The sequence below is a fragment of the Takifugu rubripes genome, chromosome 12 (genome assembly GCF_901000725.2).
Source record: "Takifugu rubripes chromosome 12, fTakRub1.2, whole genome shotgun sequence".
NCBI lineage: Eukaryota > Metazoa > Chordata > Actinopteri > Tetraodontiformes > Tetraodontidae > Takifugu > Takifugu rubripes.
This window is the reverse complement of record NC_042296.1, coordinates 1,575,447-1,601,018: the sequence shown is the minus strand read 5'-3', so window position 1 is coordinate 1,601,018 and position 25,572 is coordinate 1,575,447. Positions and strand designations below refer to the sequence as shown.

At 46.6% G+C, this 25,572-nt stretch overlaps 2 protein-coding genes and 1 non-coding gene across 3 annotated transcripts; all 3 read left to right on the top strand.

Annotated features, from left to right (window-relative positions):
• The first annotated feature begins 711 nt into the window (after window positions 1-711).
• Window positions 712-803, top strand: mir187 (microRNA mir-187). The gene has a single exon (NR_105297.1). It is a non-coding gene; the product is annotated as a microRNA mir-187 (primary transcript).
• Window positions 804-9,130: 8,327 nt separating this feature from the next.
• Window positions 9,131-17,868, top strand: poc1bl (POC1 centriolar protein homolog B (Chlamydomonas), like). The gene is made up of 11 exons (XM_003968826.3): window positions 9,131-9,282; window positions 10,212-10,656; window positions 11,163-11,332; window positions 12,258-12,447; window positions 12,536-12,721; window positions 12,940-13,057; window positions 14,242-14,418; window positions 15,200-15,331; window positions 15,496-15,606; window positions 16,096-16,248; window positions 16,380-17,868. The coding sequence occupies exons 2-11, from the start codon at window positions 10,271-10,273 to the stop codon at window positions 16,506-16,508; spliced, it is 1,752 nt and encodes a 583-aa protein (XP_003968875.1). The 5' UTR covers window positions 9,131-9,282; window positions 10,212-10,270; the 3' UTR covers window positions 16,509-17,868.
• A 1,143-nt stretch (window positions 17,869-19,011) lies between these two features.
• Window positions 19,012-24,861, top strand: galnt12 (UDP-N-acetyl-alpha-D-galactosamine:polypeptide N-acetylgalactosaminyltransferase 12). Its single transcript, XM_003968876.3, has 10 exons — window positions 19,012-20,491; window positions 20,815-20,984; window positions 21,457-21,646; window positions 21,759-21,944; window positions 22,027-22,144; window positions 22,243-22,419; window positions 22,590-22,721; window positions 22,859-22,972; window positions 23,488-23,643; window positions 23,811-24,861. The coding sequence occupies exons 1-10, from the start codon at window positions 20,139-20,141 to the stop codon at window positions 23,946-23,948; spliced, it is 1,734 nt and encodes a 577-aa protein (XP_003968925.2). The 5' UTR covers window positions 19,012-20,138; the 3' UTR covers window positions 23,949-24,861.
• The last annotated feature ends 711 nt before the right edge of the window (window positions 24,862-25,572 follow it).

Genomic DNA, 25,572 nt, shown 5'->3' with positions numbered 1-25,572 from the left:
GCCGTTGTGGATAAGACACGTGGCTTAGAGTTCACTCAGCGCCGACCTTTTAACGCCTGCTATAGGGCGGAACTCCTGGACTAGAAAATTAGAGTGTGACAGCGACACTTGAAAATCGATGCATCCTGCCCTCTGATAATCAACTGCTTTCCTGTGAGACCTTCCTGTGAGACCCGCCGACCGCACTAGTGCTACTTTGCTTGCGCACTCCCCTCAAACCACTCCCCCGTTCGCTGTGAAATGAAAGGGACATGTTTAACAGCAATTACGTGGAGTTTATGCTCAGCGGCGTGCTCCACTTCTAGCAGTGGGCTTTTTATGTGGAAACCATTTACCTTCCTACTGGTTCAGAAAAGCATTTCCCTTCCCATGTTGCGCGTGGCTAAAGACGCTGCCCTGCACTCTGCAAGGTGAAAATGGCTATTTTCATCAGGCCGTTGATGAATATGGTGTCTACCAAGGTGCTTCTTCCTTTTGGCGTTCTCCGTCACACTCGCTTACACACCCCATTTACATTTACACCCCCATTCTATTAAAATTTTCCTCTCCTCTTTTCCTATATTTTTCCCCTGGCTCCTCTCAGACGTGCTCTATAGTAGTAGTAGGATCCATTGCAAATGACCCTCCCCACCCCCCCACCCCTCCTCCTATCCTCTCTCCCTCACTGTCTTCTTGTCTCCCACAGTGTGGTGCCGTCGTCATGAGCTGAAGGTGGCCATTTGGCCGGGCCAGGGGCTGCAACACAGGACATGGGTCATGCCTCTGCCCACCGCTCGTGTCTTGTGTTGCAGCCAGTGGAGCTGCCTGTCTTCCCCTCGTCTGCTGTCCGACTTCTGGTTTCCATGGTTGAAAGGTAACAGAGTAGGTTGCTTGCTTATTTAATGCAAGTTTGCTCTATAATTGCTTTGCACCTTAATATCTATTTCCGCTCTGGTTGCGCTTGAAACTTGACATTTAAATGCATGGCGTGCACCTCTGAGGGGGACTGTTAGGAATAGGAACACAGGGGAGACCAGATCTGCCCTTAATGAGCCTCACCTCATGGAATGGAGTAGCACTTCTGACTCTCCCAGGGAGCAAACCTTCCTGAGCAGCGACTGCTCCTGACAAGGTCACCGCTGATATACCTCGGCATTAGACAACAAGGCACATCCGTGCCCCCCTTCCAGACGGGGATGAGGGGAGGGGTGTAACATTTGCCTTTGTTCCAATATTGATAGCAATAAAGGATGTGAGGGATTTAGAGGGAGGAGGATGGATGCAGTCCTCTGTCTCTGGAGGTACACCCACCTTGCTCTGGGAGAAAAGGAGGGGATGCGAGACGTCTGCAGGCAGCGTGCTTGCATCTTTGCAATCATTTATGTGTACCCCGGAGTCAAGAAAAGGACTGAATTTCATGACAGGGTTGTGACTTGATTGGAATGACAGTGGCGCAAACACACATACACACGCACACACGCATGCGAGAGAGAAATTGAACTGAATGCCGGGAGCCGATATTGCCCATCGCTGCTCACGCTGTGTTGTTCCATGTGTCTCAGATGCGATATTATCTATTTGTCAGCGCCTGTCGTCGTGCCTTGACACATATTTTACGTGTCATGGCTCACAGTGGTCCAACACCCCTGGAAAATATCTGCCATGCTGTGTCGTGATTGACAGCTTTTTTTGCTTTCTCTAAAAAGCTGACTTCCTTTGTCATCAAGGTTTGGTTTTCCAGTCTACTCATCTTTTTTCATCAAACGACGCATTCTGTCATCGTTTAAAAACAGATTTCTATCAAATGCAGCAATTTACATTAATGTCTTTTGGCTTTGTTTTGTTTAATTGACAACTGGCTCATATCCCATTGTCAATTGCCCCCTGGAGACGAGATATTTGTTATAAATGTCTATAAATTAAAGCCCCCATGGATCCATCCAAGTCAACGCGATGCTCACAACCGTGTAAAACACATTGTGTTCCAGTGCAGCTAGATTAGCATTTTCCACACAATAAAGTTGTTTTGTGAATGTGGGTTGGTCCGTTTTTGTTAGCTTTGGCACATACATCGTTTCCAGGCTTTATACTCGACGGTATCAATTATTTCATCCAGTTCTTGGCAGTAAAGTCATCATGTAGAATTCCCCAATCATCAAATTAATACTTCATTAAAATCATGCCGTTTCACAGGCCTCTGTACCGTGATGCTGCATCTTCCCTCACGACGCTTCTGCCCCTTTTGCTGAAAACAAAGGTACCTTATTATTAGAGCTAAATGAAACATTTGCATCCTACAGATCTACAGATTGCCCGGTCTGAACAAGGATTAGCCATGCTGCTAGTTTTTTCCACACGAGTCCCCTTTGTGACTGCAATTGGCAGTTAAAGACTGAAAGAAAAGGGAGATCTTTTTTGCTTCTGCAGCCAACAGCCCTGTTGGCATGGCAATGCCATAGTAATGATTTCGAATTTGCACATTTTAAAGTGGAAGGCTGGAGTTGTTGTCAGAGAGTCTTTTTGACATGTTTTGTTGTTTTGTGTTGAATTAATTACGTGAGATGACAAAAGAGAGACTAGCCTTAGATAAAGTCAGGTGAACAAAATCAGCACACATTTGGTATCAACGGCTGCAGATGATAATACAAAAAATACATCAAGAGTGCAGAAAGTATTTAATATCCATATTGTTAACCCTAACCCTAACCCTTTATTTCAAACTCTTAATGAGCCAGGAAACATACATTTTCTATTCATTACTGCGTAAGTCTGCAGTACAATTTTTCTCAGAGTAGAGTGTTCAATCTAGCGATGCCAATGTAGCACAACTCTCAGAGGAGATGAGAGAGGACGTGGATCTTCAGTGAAACTTTTAAAGTGATAAGAGTTTTCAAAGAGAGACCAGAGAAAAAGAGAGGAAGAAGAGGAAGCTGCTAAACTGGGAGAAGACTAAGGGATTGGCAGCTGGGAGAGATAAAGATGGGTGCAGCTGTGGGATGGAAGGACTGTGGAGAACATAACCAGGGGAAAAAGGCTGATAGTGAATCAGCTGACGATGAAAAACAAAACGAGGCGCACAGGCTGCGGATATTCACAGGATGTATGCAAATGTGCACGAGGGAAAGCGCTTCTAATGTCTTCATGCATGAGTTTCAAAAGAGACACAAAAGGGCTCATCTAAAAGCTCTTATTTTGACAGCACTCTGAATCGTTTTGTGTTGGAAGTTAATTGTGTGGATTCTTGCTGCTGTTGTTGCTCGCTAACTAGCACTGCCACGAGGAATGATGTGAACGATTATACCACAAATTCGAACATATTTCAAGTGTTGTGTTGAAAAACAACTTTTATTTAACAAAAAAGCTGTATTGAACCACATAATTTAAACATTTTAACCAGTGGACACACTCGTGCACTGCATTTCTGCAAATGTGCAAGCTGTATTTGCGCTGAAGAGTTCTCCAAAAACAAGCGCTCGGATGTTTTGTTATGGCCCTGTAGTTTGAGGGTAATCTGGCGTGATTTTAATGTGAAATGGTATGTATATGGTTTTGGTTCTGAAACTGAGTCTCTTTAGTTGAAGTGCACAAACACACCCCCCCCCCCCCCCCCCCCCCTCCAAAGCCAAATCTTGAAGTGGGGAGGAGTTAACTTGAGCCTCTTTTAGCAAGCTCAAGCAGTTTATGCAAAGTAAATAACAAACCGAGCTTTAGGCCTCTTGCCTTCACTCGCTGACAGGATAAAACTGATTCGCAGGTCGTTCTTCACCATCTGCTCATCTCCTGTTCCGCTGGATTATTGCCATTTCTCCCTATGTCAGTTCTCATGAGGGCTGTTCCATCTTAAGGGCTCAGGACGAGTGGTGTAGAGAGGTGTGTGCATGTTTTTAGATCTGCGTGTCAGAGTGTGCGTGCAAGATAAGCAGGGGAAGGTGCAGAAAGTAAAGGCTGCCAATCTGCTGAGAGGTCCAGGACAACAAGCCAGACAGGGGTTAGTCGTAAAAGCAGAAGAGGAGAGAAAGTGAAGCATTAGAAGGCCGTCGCTGGCTGGGCTCAACAGCAAACTGAGCCTTAAAAGATGAGAATCTCCAGTGTCCTGCAGAAGCGGGTCAGTTATAATGAGACCACCCAATCCTCCCTAGGAGTATAGTGCAGTGCGGAGTTATCAGCTGCCAACCCGCCAGTCAGATCATATACAGATGCAATGTGACCCCCCCACAGTCTGCTGACAGTGACAGGGATTCACTTTCCGTTTCTGCATTGATTCTGAAGTTACACTGCACTTTCTTCTGCTGGATTTGCCAAACACTGCAGAAATGTCATGGGGGAAGGTGCAGAGGAAGCCATTTCACACGCAAAGCCAGTGCTTTTTAAAGCAGGTGACTTTAAATCATGTCAAAAAAGGGCTGCTTATTATAAGTGTGGGGGCCACTGTTTATGCGTTGACGTACCGGCCGTGGCACATGAACCGATGGTTGCTGACCCTTGTTTGAAAGAGTAAAAAATAGGAACATAAATCACTACATGTACAGTTTGCTTGAGTTTACAATAATTAAGGTATAAAGCAGTAAAAAAGACTAAAAATAACTGTTGGTCTGGATAAAAATGCATTCTCAGATCTGCAATTATTTCCTTCCTGACCCGGTTTGAGGATATAAGGACAGAAGATGTCACAACTGTGTAGCTTGTAAAGCCCTCTGAGGCAACCACATTTGTGCTCTAAATACAATAAACTTAAACTTCCTGTGCCCCAATGTTTTGGATAATGCTTGCAGGTTTCTGCCAACTGATAATCAATTTTACACTCGAATAAATGATTTAGTGCCTTAAAACGTAACTAGACAGCTGAAGTGCGGCTTTGTGCTACCGCTGTTTATTTCTAGTTGTGCTGACATCTATTCGCACTAATGTTACCCCATAAAAAATAATCTTGTGTGGTTTTCTTCTATGTTTTGATCAATAATTTTGCGGGAGCATATACAGCATCCCATCAAATGCTCCCAGTCATCAGTGCATTCATATAAAATCAATATTTACCTCACTGCCCCATATGATCAATGCCAGCATGTTTTGATGTGCCTTAATGAATATTTTAGAGGGAGCATAGTTTGATATTCCAACAGGACCCCATCAAATAATGCTACACAATTAATTATTTAAATATCCAGTTTTTATATTCAAAGGCAAAGCCAATATGAAACATTAGGTATATAATAACTCCTATCTCATGTGTTTTTTGCTTCCTTTGGTCATGTACATGTGTAGAACGGCAAAGTAGCCATTTTCGGTAGGTAGTGAAATTTGAGCGAATGCCGGACCGCCACCCGTGTCCATTATGTGATGTAATATGTCAGCTGGAAAGGAGGTTGCATCAACCCGTCTTAAAGACGCATATCGTCACCTGAAGAGGAGGACACGTATGTAACCTGGGACAAGGACGCCTCAGTCCGATTCCGTACCTACTGTGTCATATTGTGATTTATGGTAAATGTCTTTTATGCAGTAAACAACCAAATAAAATGAATAATATTCAAATCGAGCTTCTTTATTTATTTATTTCTTTGCCGTGAAGCTTTTATTAATGAAACACATTGGTCCGGTTCCCGCCCCATGGTGGCCTCGACTACGTCCATTTGAACAATACTGGTTGGAAATACATTTTTCGGAAAGCTTAAACAGCCAAAAGATCGGATTAAAACTCCACCATACATGTCAGTTTGTGGCTAGTTTTCCAACTCCAGCAGAGTTATCAGGGTCACAGGGTCCCAAAGATCAGAAGGTGCCCAGCACTGGCTGTCGGGCTGGATTGATAGCCTCTCACATGAGGTAGGAGTGTTTGTGCACCTGTGAGAGAAAGCCAGTTCTAATGCAGGGGATTGTATTCCTGTGTTTACCCTCTGATTGAAAATCCCTCTTCCGCTGCGCTAAAACCGCCGATTGATTTGACCTTCCTGACTGCCTCCACTGCCTTATAAAACGCCGTGTGTGTAATTAACGGCCACGGCTGGCGATCAATGTCAAAGTGATGTGGTTCCACAAAGCCCAGAAATGCGGCTTAAGCCTCCGCAGCTGTGTGAAGGCTCCCCTCCGTCCATGATCAGACTTCCGCTCCATTAGAAATACGGCGCCTCCCCTCCAAATGAGGCGATATGAACAAATTGTTGTTGGAGCCTCCGCATCTGCAGGCTGCTACCGAAATGACATCCCCAAGGAGTGAAAAGAAAGCCGCCCTGGAAGTGAGGAAAACCATCAGCAGCTGTCACACACGTTAAAAAAGGAGGCCATTATAGCAGTTTAATCATTGCGCTGATTTCTGTTTCAAAGGAGTAGCCCTGGCTCTTCGCCTGGCACTCAGACCTTTTTTTCCCCTCACCCTCTCCTCTCTCTGCATCTATTAGAACCACTCTCAGTGGTTCCCCTCAGTTGGCGAAGACTGACCCGCTGAGTGCGCTGACTGGCACACCGACAACAAGCTCCCTCTCCTCCAACTTCCCCCTACAATCCCCTCCTTCTTGTCCTTCTCCCCGACTCTGAGCTCCCAGTCTACATCAGCAGCATGATCAAGTGGCTGCTGCTTTGTCTGGCTACCTCTACAACTAGAAGACAAACACAGCGGGGGGCACACACCTGTCCCCCGTGCACCACCCACACTCAGGCAGAGTGCAGGTCTATCCATCATTGACCTTAACAAGTTGCTTCTACTGCAACGGCGACAATCACACAAGCAGCAAGCACCTCATATGAATGTCCTAAAAAGGACAGTGCTGATTTACATGCAGGGCAGGTTTTCAGACCCTTTTCACTTCCAAGGGCTAATACTGAGAATATGGAGACCCTAAGCCTCTAGTAGACAATGGAAAACAATTTGGGGGTGTTAGTTTCTCGCCACTGAGCCTTTTTTCTCTTCCATTCCATTTACTTCTGTGTTGAGGTCATAATGGAGCATAGATTTTATTTTATTTTTCAGTTTCCTCCCACAACCATTGTGCAAGTGAACACTGTGTCTGTCCTGTCCTGGACTGGTGACCTAGCCAGGGGGTGTTCCTTCTTAAATGCCCCCCCTACCCCCCAAGACCTTAAATCAACATCAGGAAAACGTCTGACAGAACCCTGTTGGAAAATCATGACATCATTCAGCCATCATTGTGGCTCTGTTTACTGTCACCCTTCATGTATCACACATCCTTTTCCGCACTCTGTTTGGTTTTTTCTCAAAGGATTTCCTGTGGTAAAATGTAAGAACTTGATCAATTTGTGAACTTAATCATGTGCATTATTGAATTCAAAGTGCCCCAACTTTTAGCATTAGCGTCATTCATTGACAACCTGGCTCATGACTGAATGTCATTGTGTTGCGTTAGCAAGATACAGGGGGGACATGATTCATCTCCATTAAATTAAAGAAGCAAAGTCACATGGTGTAACACGGGTTCAACTCCATTTCTTGTAGGAAGAAGCATCAAACAAAGGACGCCTGAGAAAATCATCAGCAATTCAATGGAGTTGTTGGGAAGTAATTGCAGAAGCTTCAGTCAGGACCTTTGAAGTCAGAATTTAGGGATTTCCTTCATTCACTGCAGGGTGTAGGAAACCAAAATCTTTGCAGGGAAAAATACGCCTCCATACGGCCTCAAGATGGCGCTATTTGCCTGAACTCTCCTGATCTGAGTTTCCAGCAAGAGGCAGGAGGTCAAACACTGACCTGTTCTACAAATCCAGCCCGATTTATGTGCTTCAAATCCGTCAAATGAGAGAGATCTCCATCATAAGCTCTCTGGCCGCTGAACCGCAGATTATCATGCTCCTAAAGGCACCGAAGCTTACTCAGCTGCTGACCATGAAATGAAGAGCCTCTACAGATCTGTTTAAATCTAAATTTAATTTAAAACCACTTCAGATATACTTTAAAGGAAGTACAACTGAATAGCTTCCCTCTTATTTAGGCTGGAAATTTCTATCATATTTTTGAATGGTTCTGTACAAGAGGCCCTCTTGTCATGATGGAAGCCAAAGATCCCCAGCAGAGAGATGTGGGCCCTTTTCACTCCTGGGGAAGGGTGAGCGGCCTCACTGAGAGAAGTGTCAGTCGATTTCAACAGGGGAGAAGAAAAGGAGAAGGAAAGGGGTGGAGGAATAGAAGATGCTGGCAAGTTACCAAGCAATGCAGGTGTCTGCCAACAACAGGCAGCACCAGTGCACACTGTAGGCAAGTGTGGTCCGGCCTGAGCAGGACCTGGCCTATGGGAAAACAAACCAAGCCTATAATGGCAAATACACAGACAGAAGAGAGAGAGACAGAGAGAGAGAGAGAGAGTGTGTGTGTGTGAGAGAGATTGTGCATTCATGCAGACTACAAATGCATCCTGTCTTGCAAACATGGAGATGAGTTTTAAGACGTTTTGTAACTTCAAATGCACCATCACTTAACTGAACACAGAAATATAGTGTTCAGTTATCTAAAATAAAACTTTTTTTTTTACCATTGATATGTAATTATTATTTTCTTTACAATTACTGCGTAAATAAAAACTAGGATTATTTCGATGAATGTGGACAGTCGATCAATTATTAATTAGTCCAGGGAAAAAAGCATTTCACACATTCTTTATAGCTGTCATTTATTGTCAGATGACATGAAATACGCTTTAGAAGCTCCATTGTTGCTTCTATTGAAAGATAATCGAGAGGCCACAAAAACTCTCATATTCGCTATCTTCATAATTTATTAAAAATAAATTGCGCCTGTTTATTCTATACACAAGTCTGGTCTGAAAGTTTACAGCCTGCGTCGCTGTAGTTTAATGTTGTTTATGGTAACTAACGCGAAAAACAAAGTCAGAAGTTATCGACGTACTGATTATATCGTCGTCGGAACAAATCGCTCACGAATGACAGCTAACTGGTTAGCATTCAGCGATGTGTTAAGTCGACGGAAAACGAACCTACTACTACCGGAAGTGTATTTAAAAATGTGATATTTGAACATTTTTTTTCAGGTTCTGAAAGAAAATCATATCGCTAAATGAAAATTTAGTTTTTACTGATTTATCATAAACGACGTTAGAGCATTATTGTGACCTGTTTATATTCCATAAAAGATATAACAGGTGTGTGAGTCCATAAGTGATTTTACTTTGAAAGGCTTTACAGGAAGCTGTAATAACCCACCGCCTAACTCGACGCAGGGGTTGATACGCTGGACGTGGAGGAGAGGGTTTGGCTATGCTGACATCTGCGAGGTTCAACTTTAAAAAGATGTCGCACTTTATTAGGAAGAAACCCCAAGACATGTAACTTTTTGGCAAGGTAAATCCGATAACTACACCTCTCGCTTCTATAAGACTAGATTTGTATAAGTAAGGTGCTGTATGAGGGCTCAAAGTACGCGTTGCCCGTTGTAAACTTTATGTGACTTGACTTCCTCACCAGTTTGTTTCTAATATTTGTCGGCGCAGTGTCTATTAAAGCAACAGAGAAGAGTAGAAGACGAATTACCACCAGCGTTTTAATGTTTTAAAGTAAATTTACAATCTAGATGGTAATAACAGAGTCACGCTTTCATCTTATTAACTATTATTTGAAGATTCATTCATTGCATTGGAGTAGTTTTATTGTGATGTCATAACCAGTGGCAAGATGCCTTTAAATTAGTGAAAGTCAAAGTAGTTTTTTATTATTTCTTTAACATTCCACAGCTGTAAAAAGGGGTTACGTCGGGGTAACAGGCTAATACAGTGCCAAAGAATGTGTTTTGGAAGAAAATGTAGTATATCCCTGTAGTTTGCGATGGTATCCATGCAGGACAAGGTTGAGGCTGCATCTTAGGGCCCTTTCTCCCCTCCTGCTTCTTCCAGTTGGCTTCACTGCAAGGCTATCGGATTCAGAAAGGGATAGAGCTGTGATGGACAGCTAATAAAGGGGGGGTTTGTCTGCAGCCAGCTCTGTTTTGTAACCCCGAGTCTTCTGGGCAGTGCCCACATGGAGTGCAGGGGCAGCTATAGGCTGTAAAGGTGCTGCATGTCAGTCACTGGTGTTCATCTGCTGGCAAGAAAACCCAAAACAATTTCCCAGAGTTTTGGCAAGATCAAGAAAGGGGGAAAAAAATCAGCCCGTCGATGTGGGGGTGTTGTGTAACCTCTGTGATTTACTTAATCTGAGACTCGAATCACAGCAATCGTAAATTGTGACTGTTTGTAGTTTTTGCCTTAGAAACACGCAATTCTGCTCTTCTCCAGAGGCTTGCAGGGCTCCTCGACGCTCAGCCCGTCCTAGCGAACTCTCGGATCCCCCTGTCATGAGGTTCCGTATCTCCCGAAAACTGCCCGTGCTGGCCAAGGCGGGCTGTCTGCTCTGGCTACTCTGGCTGGGTTATCTGCTGTTAGAACGCTCCTCTTTTCCTCCCGAGTCCTCCATTGAGGAAGATGAGAAGGCACGCCACGTTGTAGCGCAACGCATGTCCCTGGAGGAGATGGGCCCTGAGGGACAGCTGGCTCGGCCCCTCTACGTCAAGCCGCCGCCCGACACCAACGCTCCCGGGGAGTTGGGTCGGGCCGCACACCTCAACCTCAGCCCCGATGAGAAGAAACAGGAAGAGGACAGCATCGAGCGCTACGCCATCAACATCTTTGTCAGCGACAAGATTTCCCTCCACCGACACATCCAGGACCACAGGATGAAGGAGTGAGTGAAGCTAACAGGAAGCAACCTGTCAGAAAGGGACAGAAACTAATTTGGGCCATGTCCTTAAATGAAGCATATGGCCCCGACTGCTGATAGCAATGCTAAAATGGTGTCAGGAATAAGGAGATTAGGATCATCCTGAATCACTGGCAGTTGTGTGCAGAGATAAAGGCCTTTGTGATGCGGGCTGCTGTTAGCATAGCCCCTGCTGAATGATTGAGCCATGACACAGCCTATCTGATGCTGCTCCTCTCGGTCTCCTAAGATCTCTAAACATACAACAGACAGGCCTGGTTGAGAGGACTTTGACATTCACTGATGCTAAATGGAACTCCAATCTAGTTTTAAGTGCTGTTGCCGTTAATTTGGTGTGGTATGTTGCTCGGTGCGATGCGCTGCCCCACTTTGCCAGGATTCTCTGCCTCTTGTTATCATTACTGGAAGAGAACATTTGTTTCTAAATATTTGCCCCTTTCTTCCCCGACTCGAACAACCGCATGCCTCAGATGCCGGAGCAAGACGTTTAACTACCGGCGCCTACCCACCACGTCTGTGATCATCGCCTTCTACAACGAGGCCTGGTCCACCCTGCTGAGGACCATACACAGCGTTCTGGAGACCACACCTGCCATTTTGCTGAAAGAGATCATCCTCATCGATGACTTCAGCGACAGAGGTTGGACTTTTGCCGTTGACGCATGGGGTGCACCAGTTAGTCGTGTTGAACACTACCAGGGTGTGTGTGGTATGCGTTTCTAGACAATATGAAGGCGGTTAAACGCTTTGTCAAACTGGGTGGATATCTTAAAGCTGACAACCGTCAGCCGTGCAAGTTCTAAAGCAAGTATGTTATTTATGGAACAGTGATTTGATGCTGTCCATTCATAAACTGGTTTAGAAACAGGTCCAGGGACTTTTCTGTCCATGAATGGCTAAAGGGGGGCTTTACAAATACACAAATACATCAGTAACACCATATTTGACACCCAATCCTCAACTTTACAGTTTGCCTGAAACCCAATTAATTCTGGTCTAACTGGTATTGGTACACCATGATTACTTCAGTGTGTGCACCGCGCCGCCATGATGTCATGAACTCGCCAAATGGAATACTGTACCTGCCCCTCCCGTTCTAACCGGTTCCAGCCCCCGGAGCATGAGCGACTTTTTCCCTCCTCTCTCGCCACGTTTTAAACCTCATTCTCGTGAGGAAGGGTTCACGATGCCACAGCAACCCTGGGCGGCGTTGACGCTGCTGATGTTCCAGCTCATAAATGGCGTGGCTTCTCAGTCGTCACCGCATACCTAGTTGTAGCTCCCAACGCTTGCTGTTACCATCGTGTAGAGCATAAATGTGTTTTCCGCTCCAGTGGCCGGTGTAAGCTCGGATAAGCTCGGGTAATTCTACCTGCCCACCACCATCTGGCAAACAGGCAGAAACTTGTTAACTTTTTCAAGCCTGAAACTGAGAGGAAACAAAACTGAACCGTTGGGTCGGCTTCCGGTTGTTCCATGTATTGAATCTCAGCTGCCCAGCTTGTTTTTTTGTGTGTCTCGACCATAACTCCACGATATACTGACTGTTTATTTTTAAATTCCAGCCTACCTAAAGTCCCAGCTTGCTGACTACATCAGTAATCTGGAACGCGTGCGTCTCATCCGCACCAAAAAAAGAGAAGGTCTGGTGCGGGCACGTCTGATCGGTGCCACCTATGCCACCGGCGAGGTGCTGACCTTCCTCGACTGCCACTGTGAGTGCGTGCCCGGGTGGATAGAGCCTCTTCTGGAAAGGTGCCGATGAGCAGCTTCTCTGTTTCAACAGAAACTCCACAGAGCAAAATCTGAAGTGAACTTTCCTCCTTTTCTGGTTGGGTTTCAGGATTGGAGAAAACTCCAGTACCATCGTGTGCCCAGTCATCGACACCATTGACTGGAACACCTTTGAATTCTACATGCAGACCGAAGAGCCCATGATCGGAGGTTTTGATTGGAGACTCACCTTCCAGTGGCACTCTGTGCCCGAAAGGGAACGCAAGAGGCGCAAGTCTCCCGTCGACCCAATAAGGTGACGGCAGGCTCTTTGTCAGAGCAGAAGGCTTCATCAGTGCCTTTAGTTGTGTCCTTTTGCCAACTACAATATTGCAACAATGGGTTGATTATTAGCTTAAGGTGTGGTTATTCTTGCCACACGCCGTTGCAATTCCTAAGAGATCATCTGCGCAGGGAGGGGTAAGAATATGAGACTCAAGATTGCGACACTAACGTCGTCACTCTTTCTTTCAGGTCTCCTACCATGGCAGGTGGCTTGTTTGCTGTAAATAAGAACTTTTTTGAGTACCTTGGCACATATGACATGGGCATGGAGGTGTGGGGGGGAGAAAATCTGGAGCTCTCCTTCAGAGTAAGTCAGTTGCCACCCGCACTGCTCTTGAAAATTTAAGTTTCTCCTCAAAAAGCAGACCTATGTGTGTCCCACAACAGGGCTTAAGCTCTAATTACACAGGGTTAGTTTAACCTTTGAAATGAGTGGGTAATTATGCAACAATGATTTTGTAACCTGGGAGGTTCTTGGTGCCTCTCACTGGTATTTTCCCAATTATCTGTCTGAAAGATAGAGCCTCAGCCTCATCTTTGGGTGTTTGGACCTACTATGACCACCCTCTGAGGCTCCAGAGGACTTGTTGCTGGGTTGCACTAGCTATGTCATTTTTCACCAGTGTTTCAAGAGATTTGTGGTCAAGTTTTTCTTCCACAATTTACATTTGATAGTAACTCAACAATCATCTGTCTTCTCTGCTAAATATAAAGCACCAGTCCTTTTATTTCAACTAATTGAGAGCATTTCTATCTGCTAAGGCTATGCTATATTTTCTCCAAGCTAGCTGTGAGCGGTTCCTGTTGCAGTGCTACATACAGAACTCATCATTTCACTTTGGAATAACTTTAATATTATCCTGCAAATTCTGTTATTAAGTAGTCATATTTCTCAGGACTAGAAATCTTACTTTAATATTTATGATTAACAAACTCCACCTGGCCTTTCATCACCATGCATAACGTTCATTGTGTGAAGCTTTGGTATTAAGAATTGGCCAGTTTCCCTAAGGGGAGTGTTATAGGTGGAAATAAAACTACTCCTCAGCAGGACTCACTCATGCATAATTTATGTGAAGAGAATTGGTTTTCAAAACAGTTTTTGAACTCATAAAACGATAACTTGGATGATAAAGGAGCTTGTGTATTAAAATGAGAGCTCATTTCATGGCTCGTTATGATATGCGATCCTCCCCCCTTCATGTTGGATCAACAAGAAATGCAAGACTACAGATTCTCGTGAATCCAAAGTAAAAGATACCACTTTGTTTTTGAAAGAGGGATTTAAGGCTGCGCCAGTTTCTATTACAGCATAAATGTGTGGTTTGTTCACCCTGACTCATGTCAATCTATCAAAATATACAATGAGAATACAAAACAGATTCCTGTTGCCAAGGATCGTCTTTAGGGGTAATTGGAGCTTTAGCATGAGGTTATTCCTGTTATGCCGCAATGATTGGGAATGCTTTTTAAGTGTTTATTGTTCAACAGGTGTGGCAGTGTGGGGGCAGCCTGGAGATTCATCCCTGCTCTCATGTGGGCCACGTTTTTCCTAAAAAGGCCCCTTACGCACGGCCAAACTTCCTCCAAAATACCGTGCGGGCTGCAGAGGTTTGGATGGACTCCTATAAACAGCATTTCTACAACAGGAACCCTCCAGCCAGAAAGGTAGAAGACTCTTCAGCTGTGACGTCACCACGCACGCGCGCTATCTATAACAGCGCTACGTGTGCGATGAAACTCCGTCGGTCTGTCTGTCTGGGCTGGGCTCACGTCTGGGAGGGCAAGCAGCGGCATGCACGCGCGCCTCTCGGGTTCATTAGAAATTCAAGCATCTGCGTTTCGCCTCTCTGGAAAGGGTGCATTATTTATGGAGGGGATCTTTGATCAAACAATAAATTATCAGGTCCAGGCAGATTGAACACAGATGACCGACCGCCTCAAAAGTCTGCGGCGGCATTCAGACGTCCATTAGTGTTGTGATATGGTTAATCTGCTTCCTGTCTCCGTTTGATGACCACAATTGAGGTTCTGTTGACTCACATGGGCGGCTGCACCTCTGCCCCCAGATGTGGCAGAGGATCGTCTGCCTCTTCAGTCAGCACGGACACATTATCTCAAATTTCATGGGAGTAGAACTCAGTTCCTCCCTCCCATTATCGGTTATTAAGCCAACAAAGCGTATTTGTTGGCTGTAATAGATCACAGTTGTGCTCATGGACTTTGCTTAAGGTGTAGCTCCATACTTCAGCAAACAGCCACTGAGAGCTACTCATTCACCTGCGTTTGCTCGCGTTCAAGACCCGGCCTTCAACCCCGGATGCCAGTAATCATTTGTTGTTCAACCATAAAGTCCCTCGTGGTGACAGCCGTCGCCGCGGCTCACGGCAACACAAGATGGTGCCGGTGACGTGTGACGTTAATTGATGGCCTTCTCCCGCCTTTGCAGGAAACCTACGGGGACATCAGCGGGCGGCTGCTCCTGAGAGACAAGCTGAAATGTCAGAGTTTTAACTGGTATCTAAAGAATATCTACCCTGACCTGCACATACCAGAGGACAGAGCAGGCTGGCATGGCGCAGTGAGTGTCTGATATACATCCATGCAGCTCCGTTTTTATGGTGTGAGATGGACTGGAGTTCATTTCTCCATAAAGGAAGCTTTGCAGTTTAGCCATGTGTCACATTATTATATAACTGGTACTTGAGGGTGTTTTTTTAGTAGTGTTTATTTGTCTTTATACAGGTGCGGCACTTGGGGATCAACTCTGAATGCCTGGATTACAACGCTCCCGAGCACAGTGTCACAGGCGCCCATCTTTCTCTCTTCGGCTGCCACGGCCAAGGAGGCAACCAGGTACTTCATGTCCCCAGACTTCCTCCGCGCCGTCACGGCTGCTCTCAGAACAGTCGGAGATGTTTGATATTTTCAAATAGGATGGGGAAAGACTGGAGGTCGATGTTCCAATGGCTCCTCGGGTGAAAAAAAGTTGGATCGTGGAAGTAAATAATCGTGGGTGGAGGTTTCCACCGTCTGCTTCCATGTTTTAACTGCGCTCAGCGGGCCAAATCTTTACCGATGCGATCTGTGCAGCCGTCGCTTAATCAGGCCTTAATCCCAGGACAGAGCCAAACACCCTGTAATCCCAGCAGAAACAGGCTGCCAAACCGCTGCCCTGTGCTCGTTTAGATGGGTTTTTATACACCAAAGAGAGGAAATGAAGACAAATGGCTCGGACGCTCCCGCAGTGGTGTTCTCCTTCATCCCATCCTTTCCAGGCTTTCTGAACCAAGTCGTTTTCTTTGTGCGTAACGTTTTCACACCGCATCTTCTCTCCTGCCTCAGTACTTTGAATACACGTCTCAGAAGGAGATCCGGTTCAACACGGTGACCGAGCTGTGCGCCGAAGTCGTGGAGGGGAGGGCCTCCATTGGAATGAAGCACTGCCCTGGCGACGGCGAGACCCGAATTCCCAGCATCCTCTGGGAGTTCAGACAGGTACAGGTGCCCTTCAGGCTGAAGAAACAGTCGGATACATTTGCAACCATTAAAATGAAAGCGCTTGAGCTTGTGATTTTCGTAGTTTCAGTAGTTTAGCTGACATCTGTGGAATAATCTGACCCCAACAGGACGGGAGCATCTACCACCCCCACACAGACATGTGCATCACCGCCTACCGCACATCGGCGGGCCGCACGGACGTCAAAATGATGCGCTGTAACCCTGGAGACAAAAACCAGCAATGGAAGTTCGATTAACAGGACGGACTCGGAAGGAAGAAGCAGCAGGCGACCTCAAGTGACCTTAAAACGCTTTTGCACGTTCACTTTTCTGCCCGGCTCGGCTCGCCGTTGCAGCGCCGAAGCTCGGCACATTTGCGTGTTTGCATTACCATTCCAACGGGGCTCCCCATCTGATGATGCACTCGACTGGAGGGGATGATGCGGCGCAGTTGAACTGGGAATGGGAATGCAAATCGGTGCGCGTGGCTCGCTAAGCGTTTACTAGCAAATTCCACTTTTCATCAGGCGTGAATTCCGACTGAAATTGGAATGAAGTGGGAAAACCACTCCAAGGTCCGCGTACGGCCGCATAAATTCATGCGCTGCCAGAGAGGAGGATGATTGCAATAAGAGGTTAATTCGGGTCTTCTTTTGGCAAATCTTCCAGTCCTCATTGTCATATGCAGCACTAACCCTCCAGCACACACGTAAAAGTGCCTTAAAGAAAAGCCCCGACAAAGCATTTATTTAAAAACAACACTGACGGCTGCCATACAAAGCTCTCCCCCTAATGTGCACCTAGCATTCATTACAAGTAATTACTCTTGACTTTAAAAAGAAAAAGAAAAGATTTAAGGGTGGTTTTGGCTCAAAAAGACCTGCCAGGAATGTGAGGTCAGCAGCATTTCTGCCCTAATCCAGCCTCTTCCCAACATGCTGCGTCATGTGAGAGGGAGCGCTGTGATTGTGCTCGGCTCTGGTAAAACGCTGTCTGAACAAGACTTGAAGGACTCATTAAGCATTTGTATCAAGTGCAATTTGTCTCATAGAGCTGAAAATATTAGACAGGTATGTTGTATTCTTTCCATTCGCTGTGCCTTTGAGGAAGGGGGGGGGGGGGGGGGTAATTTGTCAGTGGAACACAAGAGATGTGTTCGGGTATTTAAAATGATGTGATATTGATTTGATGCACTAAGTTGAGTTTGTTAAAAAAAAGCCTTAAAGGTAGCAGTGCCTGTTTAATTTAATCCCTTTCCTTGGCTGTGCCAGTCCGTTTTGTGTGTAAACTGTACTTGAAAGGACATCAAGGTAGTGACTTTTTTTCTTTCTGTGTGGGAGGACCAAAATATATATTGTAATTCTTGGATTGTTATATAGCAGCTATAAACGCCTGTTTGTCATCATTAGTGCAAACAACAGCTTGGACACAGTGGGAAAATGTCAAGTGGCTCCTGATGTGTGTGTGTGTGTGTGTTCAGTTTGTCTGAAGGGATCAGAGTGTGAAGCAAGCACCTCTTAAACTACTGATAATGGAAAAGGGACAATGATGATAATGATGATGATAATTACTTGATATGAAGGACGGGGGTGATTAAAAGAAAATGGATACAACCAACAACGCAGTAGCAGATTTTATTTGACCAGGTTGCATTATGCAGTAGCTCACATGCTTCTGGAAGCCGTGCACGCTGTATTTATTTATCTCTTCTGCACGCTGTCATAAGCACTCACACAGCAGAACTGAGTTATGATGCTTCAGAATTGTGGTATCCATTGGAAACCTGCCACCGCGTCTCAGGGATTGGATTGGAGTATTTCTTGTCATATGGCGACGCCTACCGGCAGGAGGCGCAATGACATCAGTGACTGGATTAATAAACAAAAAAATATATTTATATAATACTTTATTCAGTATAATGCAAAGTAAGCAATTCTTTATGTGAATTCATGCAGAATGGCTAAATACCACTTTATAACTTATATTTATGCTCTAAAGATTTGAGTTTTGAGTTGACGTTCATTCAGTTTTGTGAATCAACATTTATAGTAGTCGTATGTTCACATTTAACAGGAATGTAACACCAGGTTTCCACCAATAAAGGAAGGCCTGTACAACAGGCAAATACTTGTCTTATATTGGATTTATTTGCCTCCTGTGAATATTTGTATCATGCAAAGTCTGATCTGTCATCCAGCCATAAATGAAAAGACCTTGATACAACAAATTGCATTTAGTCTCTCTGAACGAAAAAAAACAAAATAGCAGGAAGTGCTTTTCAAACCATGGCTGTCTCACCTCCTTCCTTTGTACTTTTGGGAATATGTGCGCCACTCAAATTACCTTCTGACCCTTGAATGGAAGCCTGAATTATTTAACACTTTAATTTGCTTATACACACATTTTGTGTCGGATTTTCATATCACCTTGTGACGAGACGCTGCCCTGCTGCTGCAGAGCCAAAGAGCAACCGCCCATCAAACGGTGATATGAATTATCACACGAGTGAATTTGTAGCCAACAGCAGAACGTCAACAGGGTTCACAAAATTCCAGGAGCTTTGAAGCGGAAGCTCTGGCTGGCGTGAATGAATGCAATTTATTTCCCCTATCAATATTGGGTCAAAGTCTGCATCACGACCTGTCGTTGATCGTTGCGTAAAGTCCTCGAAGACAGGAACAACTACTTGTGACAGGAAAAGGAGGGGCCTTCCTTGAAACGCACTCTGAAAGTGTGGGGTGTTGTGCATGTTTCAGACAAACAACCCCCATCTTAGGGCCATCATGGGTGTGTACGTCAGCAGCACAACCGCACTGCTAGTAAAAACTATACAAAGCAAACGCTGTGTTTATATATTAAACTATTATATGACAAATGCAGAGCGAGACAGTAGCAGAATTGAATAAACTGCCAATCAAGTTTGGGACTGGTAATTCTCTAGAAACTGGCTAGCATTGCACAATTGTGTGGATCGGTGAGTTCTTTGATTTTGAACCTGCACCATTTTGTTCCCTTTGACCTTCCCAGACAACCCACTCAATAGTGTGATTATGGCATGACAACCATTTATTTTTTGATGAATTTGAAATAATACTCGAAAACACATATTTCTTTGGTCAAACACTCAGTTTTAATGGTTTATTAATAACTATCTGAAGTTGCATTTTATTTCGAAAAGGAGTCAAGTCCTCTTCCTCCAGTCTTTTATTGTGACAGACTCAGACCGGAAGCGCAGCTGCGGGCTCCACTGATGGGAGTTCTTTTTAAACTTCTCTCACAGTTCCGTTCAGCGGCACAAACTTCTTCTTTGTATCTCTTTATTTTAAACGTCCCGGTTTTTCCATCTTCCATTTCTTCCACCGCGGCCTCCGCCGATGACGCAGCTGTATTTTGATATCCCCGAGACTTTTAAACGCGTCACTGGAAGGAGAAAAAGCCCCGAAACGCGACTTTTGATTTGACCTACTTGGTTTCCAGGGGTTCTTTACAGATTAGCCAGCTAATCCAGAATCCGAGAGGTAACTAATCCGGGGCAGGTAACTAATCCTTTCACACTTACCTTCTGTTGAAGAGGAGGAGGAGGAGGAGGACGGGGAGGAAGAGAGGGAGGAGGAGGAGGAGGGGGAGGAGGAGGGGGAGGGGGAGGGGGGTGGCAGATGACAAATAACGTCACAGTTCATTTCAACTAGTAGTGTGAATCAACCGAGGCTAATTGGAGGGTTAGCCGTTTCTCGGCCCGGCTCTAAGTTCGTTTGGGCCCAGCAGAATGACCAGGAATCCCCACGGTGTTCAGTGGAAACTTGCCGAGGTTTGGTGAGAGGGTCAGCGGCAGGAGGCGCCCACCTCCCCCCCCCCCCACGCCGGGCAGCCCGCACCGGAGCGACACCATGGCCGTCTGCGGGAGAAGAAACCGGCCCAAGTTACTTTTTTGCCTCCTCGGCGTCACTTTGGTGGGCTACCTGATGTTCTCCGGAAACCACTCAGCGGACGTGGGCGCCACCGACCGACGGGGAGCTCCCGCGGAGCCACCGACCGACGACGGAGACCTCAAGAGACCCGTCTACGAGAAGCCCCCCCTGGACTGGAACGCTCCGGGGGAGATGGGCAGGGCAGTCCGGCTGACCCTGAGCGAAGAGGAGAAGAGGAAGGAGGAAGAAAGCCTCCAGAAGCACCAGATTAATATTTATATCAGTGATAAAGTGTCGCTCCACCGCAGGCTTCCAGAGAGATGGAACCCTCTGTGAGTAAACAGCAGAAAACACGACACCGTAAATATAAAACCCGCTTTTAAAGAGAGCTGCAAGTGAATATTTTCACCCTGCTAAATGGTGAATGTGTACAAAAATCAGTTTCATGGTTCAGCTCTACTTTTTACAGCAAGTCCCATAAAGAACAGTCATTTCACGGCAGAGTATATGAGCAGTTTTTACTTCTTTCTCTGCCAAGAAGTGAGTTATTGTGTTTGCAGATGTTAATCTCAGTGCATCCAGACACTGCGTGGTTGTCCACCTGCAGCCTGACCCCCATCTCCCCCCCCTTAACCAAGCATGTCTCCCGTTGCAGCTGCAGACAGCTCAAGTACGACTACAGGTCCCTGCCGACGACCTCGGTGATCATCGCCTTCTACAACGAGGGGTGGTCCACCCTGCTGAGGACGGTTCACAGCGTGCTGGAGACGTCGCCGGACATCCTGCTGAAGGAGGTGGTGCTGGTGGATGACTACAGTGACAGAGGTGTGTGTGTGTGGGTGTGAAGGCCCCATGGACAGGGAGGGACATGTTTGCTTTTAGAATGTTAAACAGCAGCAGCAGAACAGATTCACCACTACCAAATGCATCTCTGACAGCCTTAAGTCAACGCCGAGACGCGGTACAGGATTATGGGCGGGTCCTTGGCATTAAGCCTTAGGGCATTATCACACCAGAATCAATGGTTGTTGTTCATTCCTTTTTTTATTGAGCGGCAACTTGCTGAGCAGGCCCTCCAGGATTTAGCTGGTCTTTTGTTTTCTTCATATTTATGGTTGACATCACTGTTGTGTCAATGCCACTAGCCTGCAGCAAAAGTGCTGTGATTCTCATACAATAAATCAAGTAAAAGAAAGCAATCGATCCAGGAAGTGGTGATTATGAGTCCAGGAAGGTCTAATGTGTCCATGTGGAGTCCCCTGTTCCTCATGTTGGCTTGTTTTTAATCCCCACGCAGCGCATTTGAAGGAGCCGCTGGAAAATTACATCTCAGGTTTGAAGAAGGTCCGGCTGATCCGAGCCACCAAGAGGGAGGGTTTGGTCCGCGCACGTTTGCTGGGGGCCTCCATTACCACGGGGGACGTGCTGACCTTCTTGGACTGCCACTGCGAGTGCCACGAAGGCTGGTTGGAGCCCCTGCTCCACAGGTCAGAACCCCTATTTTAGACCTCTGCCTGAAGAGGCCGACCCGTTGTGTCCAGTAAGGTGGCCCACGAAGCGGCCTGTCCGGCTCAGATGATTCCGTTTGCTCCTCATCAGAATCAAAGAGGAGCCGTCTGCTGTGGTGTGTCCCGTCATTGATGTCATCGACTGGAACAACTTCCAGTATTTGGGGAACGCCGGCGAGCCTCAAATTGGGGGGTTTGATTGGCGTTTGGTGTTTACCTGGCACTCCATCCCGGAGTATGAACAGAAACGCCGCAAGTCACCCACCGATGTCATCAGGTACGAGAATGCGAAGCGTTATAGGTTAGGACTGGAAGCGAAGCATCTCTGTCTGCTATGATGTCATCTCCGCTCGCCTCAGGTCTCCTACGATGGCCGGAGGTCTGTTCGCCGTGAGCAAGAACTACTTCCACTACCTGGGGACCTACGATACGGGGATGGAGGTGTGGGGAGGAGAGAACCTGGAGTTCTCCTTCAGGGTGAGAAATGATGCCCAATGGTTATCGTATGTTATCCCAGTAGCAAATCATGAGCAGACACGAACATATGCCGACTACATTTGATTCTCCTTTCTCAGATTTGGCAGTGTGGGGGCAGCCTGGAGGTCCACCCTTGCTCCCACGTGGGCCACGTGTTCCCTAAAAAGGCACCTTACTCGCGGAACAAAGCTCTGGCGAACAGCGTGAGAGCGGCTGAGGTCTGGATGGACGAGTACAAAGAGATTTACTACCACCGCAATCCACACGCGCGGCTGGTGAGTTAGCATAGCTCAACTCTACTCTTCTGATCTTGTTAAATCTCTCTGGAACACATGATTAGCGTGGATGTCAGCCTCTGAGCGGACACAGGCACCTCTGTATCCGCACCTGCATACGCATGCTACCTTAGGTAATTTTTCATCAGATGTGCTATTTTGGCTCGTAGGAGGCCTATGGAGACGTGACAGAGCGGCGGAAGCTGCGAGAGAAGCTGGGCTGTAAAGGCTTCAGGTGGTTCCTGGATAATGTTTACCCAGATCTCCACATCCCAGAAGACAAACCGGGCAGGTTTGGAATGGTGAGATCACGCCGACTCACTTCCAGTTAGCAATTTCCTGGTTAGCGATTTCCTGCTTCAGCAAAACCTAAGCTGTTGATTTAAAGTGAAGGAGCGCACCTACATGGGAAGTGTGTTAACCACAGTTTGTCCTTCAGCTGAAGAATCGAGGAAAGACCAACCACTGCTTCGACTACAACCCCACTGATGAGAACGCGGTGGTGGGCGAAAGGGTCATCGTCTACCCGTGTCACGGCATGGGCCAGAACCAGGTGACGTCGCCACTCTGTGATGCCATCAGTATAAAATATTCATAGAAATGTAATCAGTTGAGGTTTTATTCCTTAATGTTTTTATGCCTGGATGCGGGTTGCCAAGTCAACACACAGACATGCACACACACACACACAGACACGCACACACACACACAGACGCGCTCACTTGTGCAAAACCGCTGACTTTCTCTGGAATGAATCTAATCGCCGCTCGCGAATCACACGTTAGTGGTGATCTTCCCATCACAATCAGTGACCAAGGCCGTCTCAGAGCGGGAAATGACTTGATGGCCTAGGTGATATAAAATAGAGTGTGTTCCCCATCATGTTTATGCTCTTTTCTTGACAGCTCTCTGGAAAGCTCGATGAAAAGTGACTGCTGTTATTCCAGCAGCACTCTGTGGAAAACACTGATTGTTGTAGTTCGCGTAGTCTGCCACACGGGGCGCTGTACCGCAGATTTGGGGTAGAGGATTAAGAATAATCCCAGCTGTTTTCGCGTCTTCCTGCAGTTTTTTGAATACTCCATGGAAGGTGAGCTCCGCTACAACACCAGGTCACCTGCTGGATGCATCGTGGGCGACGCCATCAGCACCTACCTCACCGTCCAGCTGTGCGCAGGTCGAGGGAAACCCGTCCCTGAAGACCAGAAGTTTGTCTTCCGAGAAGTAAGGAAATTTGTGCGGCTGGTAAAGCCAGTGTTCGAGTGGCAGGATTATTTGGAGATGAATTTTACATTTTTTTTCTTCACGTTTCAGGGATTTAGCGACACATTTCTGCCGTTCTTCGGGAAAGGATGAATTCATCTTGGTTCTTTCATATTCTGCCTTTTCAGGATGGAACGCTGTACCACTCTATGAGCCAAAAGTGTATCCAGGCCTTGGACCGTACCGATAACGGCGTGCCGGCGCCCTCGCTCCAACCCTGCACCGCCAGCCTCGACCAACAGTGGTTCTTTGTGGAGAGAAAATGATGTCATCCGCGAGTTCCACAGAATGCCACAGGTTGTTTTTCATCCAGTCCGCTGGGGAAGCCTTAGAGGGGGGATTCCCCAGCATCTACATTCCTGAAAACTGCAGCGACACAAACCTGGGCGAGCGTTGCAGCGTTCAAAACATGTCAGTTCCCATCTTCATCCGCTAGAGGGGGACAGTGTTCCTCTCTGGTTTCCTAAAAAAGTGATTTTTGCTGGGAATCTTTTCTTTCCACCAGTTTTTTCCCCTTTCCTCCAATACCAGACTCACTCCTCAAATTAGGGACCTTCTCACCTCCATCACTGGACCACTCCTAATAGGACAGATTTACTTTGTTGCCTTTGGAGTATAAAATCACGCTACTGATTATATTTCACAGCTTCTGCCTTCCTTTTACCCACGTGGGATCCATAAATTGTGCCTGGTGCTGATGGAAGCGGTTCAGTTTCACGGTCACGCCGCGCTGAGGGTGTTTTTCTGCCGCACAAGAGAAAGCGAGGCAACGCATGCGAGCGTCCTGCTCATTCCCAGGGAATGCTGGGAATGAGCAAAGGAAGAAGTGCCCTGCGTGCCCGGACCATCCATCAGAATCACCTGTAGAAACACTCCAGAGCCGAGGTCACGCGCGTCTCGTCCCTCAGGCAGCTCTGCAGTTTCCTCGAGTGTTTACATGACAGATGGAGTCCTCATTGGTTTATTTTTCCCCCACCGTTGTCCGCTCTGCTCCCAGTTGCCGGGGGCACAACAGGACCCGGCGTCCGAGGTTTGACTCCCATCAGAACGGACAATGTTGGATCTGGTTTGGCGTCGGGGGCTGATTCAGCTTCCTCGCTGTGGATTCCATCGCTGATTGTAGTTAAGTCACTTTATTGCCAAAATGGTTTCAAATAAAGTAAAAGGTTGTGCGGAGAAGCTCCCCGGAGTTGTGTGTGATTACTTTTGTCTTCTGTCAGGATGTCTCTGTTTTCTGTCCAAGATATATTCCATGTCAGCCTGATCAGTGCAGCTGCGCCGGACTGTGTTTTGCTGCTGTAAAGGGCTTTTCTAGCAACCAAATCTGCATCACAAGAGCACATTTAGAAGCAGTCGAAGCTGGGTGAGAGGACGGATGGATGGATGGATGGATGAGTTTCTGATGTAGAGATGTTCTAAGAAGCCCCCGTGGGCTCAGTTCTGTGACGTAGGACGTGATCGGTAATGCACTTTTGCAGTAAATGGATCAAATCTGTGGTTTGGATTTAAAAAAAAAAAAAAAGTCTTGACTTTTCCCCCCATCCTCTATCCATTTAATCACAACTGAGGCGTGAAACACGTGACGAAGGTGAATAGGAGATCGCGGAGAGTTCCTCAACCGTGCGTGAGCTGTCATGTCACTGTGTCCCCCCCCCCCCGGTGTTCTCGGCAGAGGTGCGCAGCGCTGCAGAACCCTGCTGCCGCAGCCGCCATCTCATCCTAACAAGTAGAAGGAGGTAATCCTTGAATTCTGCGCGCATGCAAACCCGGCCCCCCACAGCGGCTCTGGCGCTCAGCTGCGCACGTCACGTGATACATTTACGCCTTCACGTGTCGCCTAGAAGCAGAGATTCGACTCCTATAAAACTGTGGACTTTTCCTCCTTTTCCA